The sequence below is a fragment of the Xenopus laevis genome, chromosome 4L (genome assembly GCF_017654675.1).
Source record: "Xenopus laevis strain J_2021 chromosome 4L, Xenopus_laevis_v10.1, whole genome shotgun sequence".
NCBI classification, from domain to species: Eukaryota; Metazoa; Chordata; class Amphibia; order Anura; family Pipidae; genus Xenopus; species Xenopus laevis.
Window position 1 is genome coordinate 151288337 of NC_054377.1, and position 10457 is coordinate 151298793.

A 10457-nucleotide genomic window follows, 5' to 3' on the forward strand; every position below is an offset into this window, starting at 1 on the left:
TTACTTGTATTTGTTACTGTCACTAAAAGAAACAATGTATTTCATTTATACTCTATTTATATCACACGGATTGTTCAGGCGCAGGTACAAGAGGGGCCACAGGACTACCCCCAATATTGGGAGCAGAATAAAGTGTAAAGAGGTTTCTACCAACCCCAGCCCCACGTACCTGAGCTGCTCCCATCAATAAGAGACAGTTGCAGTTTCCTGACTGGGGCAATTGGAATGTGACTGAAACCTTGTGGGGCAATAAAATGGGCTCTGGCCTCTCAGACATTGAGTCTAATTGTAACAATCCGGCCCCACCTGCAGCTGTGGGGGGGAGGGGTTGTTGAATTCCTGGAATATTCACTTTGGGGATGAGCGGGTTAATAGACTTAAAGAGACAGGACAGAGTTTGATGCCACATGCAGGAATGTTTCCCCCCACAGTTGTATCTGCCCCCCCCTTTCACTGCTCATAAATCTGCAGCTGAGGGTGTTTATCCAGTACTATAGGGGTTAATATAAAGTGTAACAGAGATACATGTATAGCCGGGCATCACACTGGGCATCACACTGGGCATCGAAATGGGCATCGCATTCGGCATCACATCGGGCATCACATTCAGAGACATTGGCACAGTAGAGCTGTTTAACCCCTTGTTGGACAGACTGTGGGCATCACACTGGGCATCACATTAGGAGACACTGGCACAGTAGAGCTGTTTAACCCCTTGTTGGACAGACTGTGGGCATCACACTGGGCATCACATTAGGAGACACTGGCACAGTAGAGCTGTTTAACCCCTTAACAGATTTTGACAGTGTGGGGGACGGGCGACATTCTCTTGTCCAATAAGAAGGGGAGAGAGTGTTTAACCCTTGAATATCACAAAGTCGCACCGCTTCTGGTTACAGACTCGCGCTAAATAAAGCGACAGGCGCAGAGAGAGAGGAGCAAAGTTGTGGCAAGTAAAGACAATGGAGTGTGAGTGTGAGTGTGAGTTGGACCCTGGAACTGCTTGTGTTTCGTTAGTTCCCGGGGGCTCCAGTCACAGACAGGAGGGGGTCGGTCCCAGAGCACAAAGTGGTCGGTGCTTGAGCTTTAAACTCAGGCCGGCTCTAATAGGTCCGCTCAGTGCGCATGCGCCGACTTGAAGTTTTCTTCCTTCCCTGAGCGCAGAGTCTGGAGCAGAGAGAAGAGACAAGAGGAGAGAGACAAGAGCCCCGAGTCCTCAGCAACTGCCCCAGGATTTAACCCCCAATTGCACCGACTCAGCGCCTGGACCTCTTTGCGCTCACATTGCGCCCACTTGTCTCCACTTGGATTGAGATTAAGGAGAATCACTTGTGCAGGAATCAATCGCTGTATCCGGGGCTCCCCTTGGACTCGGCTGCTGTTGCCTCACTTTGCGCCACTTTGCGCCTCTGGTTGTTACATCGTTTTGTCTGGAGCCAAATGCTCAGGGAACTGGGAATGTGTCTCAGTCTATACTAAGCCCAAGAGCTGGCACTCTGCTCCCAGGAGGGAATATTGGGGTTCAACTTCACTATCAGCCCCCCACCCTCAAGCTCTGCCCCAGGATCAGCTTTTGGGGAAGGAACCTGCGCCCCAACTTTGCAATTCCCCCAATAAACTCTTCCTACCCCTGGATTTACTTCCCTGGAGCCCCCAGCTCTTTTCTGGATTAACCTTGACCCCCTTATTATTTGGATTATAAATTAAATCTGACCTGTGGGACAATGATCAAGGTAAGTCCAGAGACCCCCCTGGTGTGTAATGTCCCCAGTCCTCAGGACTTCATCTCCCAGCATCCTCTCTGCTCATGTTTAACCCCCCAGGTCACCTGACTGAAGTCAATGCTCAGCCCAAAACATCTAAACCTTGAACTTCTTTTATTTATAGATTTATTTGAACAGTTGCATGGGGGGGGGGGGGTAACTGTCGGTTTGGAGTTGACTCTTTATAGGGGTCTCCCCACATATACTGAATATCCATTAAATAGAATCGGTATTAATACTAATTGGTTTCTTCTTCTTCCTCCTCCTCATACACAAAGTCTCACCGTGTTCCACCAGGGATTTTACTCTCTGATCTTCCTCCTAAAGCTCTTGCTTTAACATCTCTGTACTAGACCCTTATGATTAGGGGCTGCCAGTCCTCCCAATATACAGTCTCTGCCCCCCCCCAATATACAGTCTCTGCCTCAATATACAGTATCAGCCCCCAATATACAGTATCAACCCCCAATATACAGTATCTGCCCCCAATATACAGTCTCTGCCCCCCAATATACAGTCTTTGCCCCAATATACAGTATCTGCCCCCTCAGTATACAGTCTTTGCCCCCCAATATACAGTATCTTCCCCAATATACAGTCTTTGCCCCCAATATACAGTATCTGCCCCCTCAATATACAGTCTTTGCCCCAATATACAGTATCTGCCCCCAATATACAGTCTCTGCCCCCAATGTACAGTCTCTGCCCCCAATATACAGTCCTTGCCCCCAATATACAGTCTTTGCCCCCCAATATACAGTCTTTGCCCCCCAATATACAGTCTCTGCCCCAATATACAGTCTCTGCCCCCAATATACAGTCTCTGCCCCTAATATATAGTCTTTGCCGCAATATACAGTCTCTGCCCCCCCAATATACAGTCTCTGCCCCTAATATATAGTCTCTGCCGCAATATACAGTCTCTGCCCCCCACACGTGCCATTAGCTGGGAGTACAAGTGGTTGGTGACTTGGGGTGAGTCAGGAAGGTTAGCAAAGCATTGTGGGTACAAGGGGAAATGCTGCTGCCACAAAGCACTTGACACTTACCCTCTGAGGCCTCTGCTCCTCCCTCACAAGCTGAGACTCCAGAGTAAGAGAATGGGCTGATTTTTATCTATTTTCCTCTATTTTAGCGCAAGTGCGACTTTACTTTGCATTTAATTGCCGCAATAAAATGTTCCTCATTGTTCCTGTGTCTGGGAAGTGTGGGGGTCGCGTGATTTATGGCCCAGGGCTCCTCTATCTTTACTAAATGACCCCTCTCTGCTGAGCCCTGAATTCCCAACTCCGAGGGACAGAACCTTAAACTCAAGGCTCCAATGGGCACCAGAGACCCACCAGGCTCAGATGTTGCCCCTCTGATAAAGGAGAAATCCAGGGAGAAGTCGATTCCCAGCGACTTGATTTATAAATCGCATGTGCTGCTGCCCCCTACTGGCCACACATTATTATTAGTATTAGTATTATTAGTATTAGTATTATTATTATATCCTATCATTATTATATTATAATCAAACATAATGATGATGATTATTATATCCCACCATTATTATATTATAAATAAACATTATTATTATTATTATTATTATTATTATTATTATTATTATTATATCCCATCAGCTCAATTCTACAGTCAGACTCCTCATAGGAAACATCTATTTTATTCCCAGTCTGATACTTCTGAATATTATACTCCTGTATCTGAATAATTATATTTATACTTATTATATTTTATATTATTTCTCTGTTTATCCTCTAATCTCCCTTATTACACACTGTACATTATAGTCTATGGAATACCTGGCTGAGGATTGTGGGTAGGGGGGACAACTATTATTATTATTATTATTATTATTATTATTATCAGGGAGCCTCGTGCAGTCTATTGAATCGATGGCTGAGGATTTTGGGTCTCCAATTACAGTGAGAATTCCAGGTGGATATGATGTTGTTACTCAGTGTAATTTCTAAATGAGGATTGTGGGTAGGGAAGTCCAATATGTGACACTCAGCACAATCCTATAGTCTGGGGGAGGAGCCTCAATACACAGTTAGGGGGTTCTCTATCTCTACAATACCCACTTGTCAGACTGGGGGATACTCGGATGCCCCATAGTGAAACCCTAATGTCTGATAGAGGATTTCAGGGGGAGATCATGTGATTGGCTCTTGTAGGTTATAGAACACGGGGTTCAGGGCTAAGGATTTTGGGTAGGACGAATGAAAATGTTCAGCCGCTTTTGGAACCCCTCTAATTTCTTCTTTTTTTCCGTGGGATTTACTGACCAGTTTTCATCTCACGCTGATACCAAATCCCTCTGATATTTCAGGGAGAGGCTAAAAAGTCAGCCTCAAAATACACTTATCAGAGACCACCCTCCAACTAATGACCCATCCCTTAGCCTCTAATTCAGGTCCATCCCTTGCCCTCTAGTTTTGACCTATCAATTAGCCTCTAGTTCAGGTCCATCCTTAAGCCTCTGCTTTAGGTTCATCCCTTGGTTTTTAATTTAGATTCATCCCTTGGCCTCTAGTTTTGGCCCATACCTTAGCCTCTAGTTCAGGTCCATCCCTTGGTTTCTAATTTAGATTCATCCCTTGGACTTTAGTTCAGGTCCATCCCTTGGCCTCTAGTTTTGACCGATCCATTAGCCTCTAGTTCAGGTCCATCCTTTAGCCTCTGCTTCAGGTTCATCCCTTGGTTTTTAATTTAGATACATCCCTTGGCCCATCCCTTAGCCTCTAGTTCAGGTCCATCCCTTGGTTTCTAATTTAGATTCATCCATTGTACTCTAGTTTAGGTCCATTCTTTAGCCTCTAGTTCAGGTTCATCCCTTGGTTTCTAATTTAAATTCATCCCTTGGCCTCTAGTTTTGACTTATCCCTTAGCCTCTAGTTCAGGTCCAGTCTTTAGCCTCTGCTTCAGGTCCATCCCTTGGCTTCTATTTTAGATTCATCCCTTGGACGTTAGTTCAGGTCCATCCCTTGGCCTCTAGTTTTAACCCAACGTTTGGTCTTCAGGAACACCAAATATTTTTTTTGGACAACCATAAATCCAACTCTAGTCCCACACAATATCCCTCCCCTGCCTTGGCCAGATCATAGCCCCTTTCAGGAACACCAAATATTTCTGGAAAAACCCAAAACCAAAGTCCTATTGGGACCCATCCCTTGGCCTCTAGTTCAAAGCCAAATCATACCCAGGTCTCAGCGCCTCTCCGGAACCCCGAACATTTCTAATGAACCCCAAACCCACTGGGCTGATGATGCGACTTGTTCCTTCCAGTTCGTGGCGAATTCGCGCGAGTCCGTCGGTTTGTGAAGTTTAATTGTTATTTAAACGTTTCTCTGGTTATTTTTAGAAGCAGAATTACTCCCAGACACCCAGTATATTTACTGACAAAATGTCCTTAATCACCTTTTTCCCTCTTAATTGATTAATGTCCTTCTGCTGCAGGAACTACCTCTTCGCTACAAATCGCTCAGAATTATTCGAACCTGTGTCTGAGCCCAATTATACGTTTCCTTCATATTTCACTGACAATCCCCCCCAAATCAGCCCCTTTCCCCGGCAAAGAGGAATTAATTACAGACTTTCTGCGACGAATGTCCTGCCCCGTGTGTCTTGTCTCTACCGAACCCCTCAGTCCAATTCACTCATCGCTCATAATAATCTCGAATCTTTTTCCTAAAACTCAAATCGCTCCTAAATCTCTCAAATTCCACATTTCGAGGAGGTGGATACGTTTTAATCCCAATCTTTCTATCAACTAACGACATTTAAATATTTTCATTTAAGAATTAAAATCACTAAACAATTTAGTTCAGGAATATATATATATTTGTTTCAATGGAATCTGTTCCCCTTCTTAAAATAATTTAACCCTTTCAATGTCCTCTTTGTTTGTAGAGTGGTTTTTTTTCCCCCTGAAGTTGATGAGAATTGTACCCTCTGATTTATTTGCAGACCCCTCTAAACTAAAGGTTATTTCCCTTCATTTACAAAAAATTGAATGTTTGACTTCAGGATGAAACAAGTGTTTTGTAATTAAAAAACAGTTTTTTTTGGAGTTCAGGAGGCAGGTTGTGATAGAGAGAAGGAGAGGGGGAAACAATCGACACTTTTAAATCATTAAAACAGCCACATGGTCAAAAACAGTTGCAATTGGGGGAAAAAATGTTACAAATTGGGCGAAATAGTTTGATTTATGTGAAACAAGTTCAACTTATTCTCCAAACGAATCTGTTTGATGATTTACAGTTTCTGATTCTCAAAAGTGCAAAAGCTCATTCTTAAACTTTACAATTTTAAGTTCAGGGAGTTTGGGGCAATTCATTCTCGAATTCTTATTTTCTTTGAGGAGAAACAGAAACAGTCGCCAACGATTTACAAATGTCGATTTCAACATTTATATTTTTCAAATGCCATTTATAAATTCCACAGATAAACGTCGTCCAATTCGCTTTAAATTAAATTGTATTGAGCCTTTCATTTTAAATTTTGAATCGTTCAATTTAAATTCAACCACAAAAGAATAATTCCAGCGTTTTTTTTTTAAAAAAGGACAAATTTCACATTATGTCTAAGGTCTAATTTTAAAGTATAAATATTTGAAATAAAATAAATGCACCAAATCATTATTTTAAATAATTAGTTAATGGAGAGAATTAAATCGATCTACGACTTAATTTGTCTGAAATTTCCTGGGTGGTAGGATTTAAAGGAAATTATTTATTTTTGAAGATTTTTTTTTTTCCCTGTGGCTAAATTTGTTTCTGGTTAGAAGAGAACAGGTTAATGTTGAAGCAAATCTATATTTAAAACGCTGACATATATCCAGTTAGATTTCTTTGCCTGTCATTGTGTGAGCTCCAAATAGACACAAATGATTATTCTGAAATGCAGCAGGAGAAATTTTGTGTGTTTTTTTTTAAAAAAAAAAAATATTTGGGGGATTAGAGACAAACTCGTGCAAATTCTGCCTGGACAAGATCAAAAAGTATGAAATTAATTCTAGAGCTTTGGGGAATGGGAATTGCACAGGGGTGAATGTTTTTGGTCTCCTCTGTAGAAGACCTCATCCAATGGCCATTTAAACCAGAAGAAGTCCTTGTTGCCCTAATAATATTGGAGGTGTTTTGAGAAGATCTAAGAGGAGGACCTTCTAATACTTAATAAGACTAAATCTCAAGTTTAGAGACTCAGGTGAAAACCAGGTTGGGGTTTCCACCAAGACTTGTCCTTTAAATGGGCATCTAGGCTGAGACACAATAGACACAATTGATTATTCTGAAATGCAGCAGGAGGACTTTTGTGTGTTTTTTTAAATAAATATTTGAGACAAATTCTGCCTGGACAAGATCAAAAAGTATGAAATTAATGCTAGAGCTTTAGGGAATGGGAATTGCACAGGGGAGAATGTTTTTGCTCTCCTCTGTAGAAGACCTCATCCAATGGCCATTAAAACCAGAAGAAGTCTTTGTTGCTCAAATAATATTGAAGATGTTTTTAGAAGATCAAAGAGGAGAACCTTCCAATACCTAAAAAGACTTCATCTTAAATTTAGAGACTCGGGTGAAAATCAGGTTGGAGTTTCCACCAAGACTTGTCCTTGATACAAATTAAAATTTGAAATATTTGGATAGGTGGTGGGATTTGGGAGAATTAGATGGTGGACTGTTTGACTTAAAGAATAGACTTGGACTTGTCTGGAAAAATTTAGACTAGGATCTGGAAATATTGCAACATTTAAGGTCAACTGAAATAATTCTACTTCAACGTGGGATTTTGGTTCTTCTATAGGGAATTCTTGCGAAGGTTTGAGCTTGGCCTGGGAGATATTGGGATTTGGGGGTTCAACCTCAGACTCAGAATTAGACTGTGATGACCTCAATTCCTAGCTATACTACTTTGGCTTGGGACATCATCATTGAGATATCTATAGAAGCACAATTGAGAATTCCACTACACTAATGACGTTTGATGGAGCGTTGATGTGACGTCATTGAACAGGAATTTACCTCTGAACCCTCTAAAAGCCCTCATTTTGGCCTCCCCACTATCTAGAGGTTTAAGAGTATTTTCACCCCCCCATGAGACCCCCCCCTTTTTTTTTGTTCGATTTGGAATTTAAATCTCCCCAAATACTTGTCTGTTTAATGGATAATCTATTTGGTGAACATCAACTTGAAGAAGAAGAAAAAAAAATCACTTTAGCAGAAGTTGGGCTTTTCCAAATGGATTAACAGATGTTCATGGGGGCTGCTGGCAGCTGCGAGGGGGGATTGCTCAATCGCTCGGTTATTCGTCGAAGCGTTTGTTTTAGGGCTTGGACAGCCTTTGAGAATCTATTAGCACATAAATTAGAGCAGGAGGAGGAGGAGGAGGTCGGAGTAAGAGCGAGATCTTCATTTGTCCTATCGCCAGAGATCTCACAGCAGCAGCGATCGCTCCCGACATCTCATGGATCTCATTCATTCAGCTCTTCCCTCGACTTCGACTTGTTCTTCAGACCTGTGACCAAAGGGCTATTCCTGTGGGTTCCTCTAGAATATTACACTTTCTTTTTAAATTGAGATTTATTTTTTTTTCTTTCCTCTATTGGGATAAAATCATGTTCGATTCATATCGGCCGATGGAACCCGCGATTTGTCGGCGGTGCGAGCGCTTTTTCTTTGGACTGAGATTTAATATCCCCCAAAAAGTTCTGCTTAATTTGCTACAATTTATTCCAGATACCCAATACTATTTAAAAGGGTTGTTCACCTTTAAATTAACTGTTAGTATAATGTAGAGAGGGATATTCTGAGATAATTTGCAATTGGTTTTTATCTTTTTATTATTTGTGATTTTTTACTTATTTGGCTTTTTATTCAGCAGCTCTCCAGTTTGTAATTTCATCTGGTTGCTAGGGTCCAAATTCCCCTAGCAACCATGCACTGATTTGTATAAGCGACTGGAATATGAATAGGAGAGGCCTGAATAGAAAGATGAGGAATAAAAAGTAGCAATAACAATACATTTGTAGCCTTACAGAGCATTTGTTTTTTAGATGGGGTCAGTGACCCCCTTTTGAAAACTGGAAAGAGTCAGAAGAAAAAAGCCAATAAGTAAAAAACTATAAAAAAATAAATAATGAAGACCAATTGAAAAGTTTCTAAGAAAAAAATAACAGTTAAAAATATAAAAAATAAATAAAGACCAATTGAAAAGTTTCTTAGAAAAAATAACGTAGGAAAAAAACTATAAAAAAAAATAATGAAGACCAATTGAAAAGTTTCTTAGAAAAAATAACAGTAAAAAACTATAAAAAATAAATAAATAAAGACCACTTGAAAAGTTTCTTAGAAAAAAATAACAGTAAAAAACTATAACAAAATAAATAACAAAGACCAATTGAAAAGTTTCTTAGAAAAAATAACATAGTAAAAAACTATAAAAAAAAATAAAGACCAGTTGAAAAGTTTCTTAGAAAAAATAACTTAAAGGTGTACCACCCCTTGAACTTGACTTTTTAGTGTATATTCCCTTGTTTTGTGTCTGATTGTCTAACCCCCGGCTGTTTCTTTGCAGGATCTGAGGACGTTGCAGTTGAGAGGAGAAGGCTGTGGGCTCATGGGCAGTGCGATGGTCTCTCAGCACTTTGTGGCTCTGCTCATCTCCCTCTATTGTCTGACCCAGTCTGTGGTGGAGAGCAGCTCCTGGTGGTAAGCTGAACCCCCACATTTTGGCTGCACCTCTATATTCAGGGCTTGCTCGTCTTTTATTTATTTATTAGTTGTATATATAAATTATTCTAAATCCCTGAGTTTCTGCATCAATGACTTACAATGATAAACAAGGCTATTCCAGTTGGCTCCAGGGGTTTTTATATAGTAAAGTGGGAATATTTGCTCCCCCATTGCTGTACCCTATTTTTTTCCCACTAGACTGTTTAGTGTAGGGTTCCTGGGGGGCGGGGGGTTGTGAAAATTCTGGCGTGTAGATTGCAAGCTCTTGTGGTGAGTATCTACAATGCTGTCATGTGCTTCCCTCTGTAGGTCGTTAGCCATGAACCCGGTGCAGATGCCTGAGGTCTATATCATCGGGGCTCAGCCGCTGTGCAGCCAACTGTCTGGGCTATCGCAGGGTCAGAAGAAGCTCTGCCAACTGTACCAGGACCACATGCAGTTTATTGGAGACGGAGCCAAGACCGGGATCAAGGAGTGTCAGTACCAATTCAGGCACCGGAGGTGGAACTGCAGCACCGTGGATAACACCTCTGTGTTTGGGAGAGTCATGCAGATAGGTACGTCCCCTGACCCTAAACCTCCAACTACTTACCTGTGCCCTGGGCTCACCATTCCCTCTCTCTGACCTCATGTTACTCAACTAATCTGTCTGTCTGTCTGTCTGTCTGGCTACACACTCTCATTCCCTCTCATTCCCCGTGTGTATATATGTGAAACCATTTTGATGGGGCAAATTTAAAAATGTCTGTATTCTGAGTATATCTGCCCACCTTTCTGTTGTTACATAGGATATTTCAAAATTTGGATGTAATGTAAAAAATGCATAGTGTGTATGTTGATAACTCAAAGTATCACTGTATATAGACATATTTATATATATATATATATACAGGTATGGGATCTGTTATCCAGAATGCTCGGATCTTTCCATAATTGAGATCTTCATACCTTAAGTCTATTA

At 41.2% G+C, this 10457-nt stretch overlaps 1 protein-coding gene across 2 annotated transcripts in view; it reads left to right on the forward strand.

Moving 5' to 3' along the window:
• The first annotated feature begins 1125 nt into the window (after positions 1–1125).
• LOC108704022 (protein Wnt-5a-like) overlaps positions 1126–10457 on the forward strand; it is a 21836-nt gene continuing 12504 nt past the window's right edge. Inside the window, exons 1-3 of one of the 2 annotated variants that reach the window (XM_018240387.2) lie at positions 1126–1733; positions 9339–9472; positions 9806–10053. In XM_018240387.2, the coding sequence (XP_018095876.1) occupies positions 1725–1733; positions 9339–9472; positions 9806–10053 (391 nt within the window). In that variant the 5' untranslated portion in view covers positions 1126–1724. Of the gene's footprint in view, positions 1734–7890; positions 8302–9338; positions 9473–9805; positions 10054–10457 lie in introns of those variants that run through there. The other variant, XM_018240388.2, reaches the window with a different exon arrangement.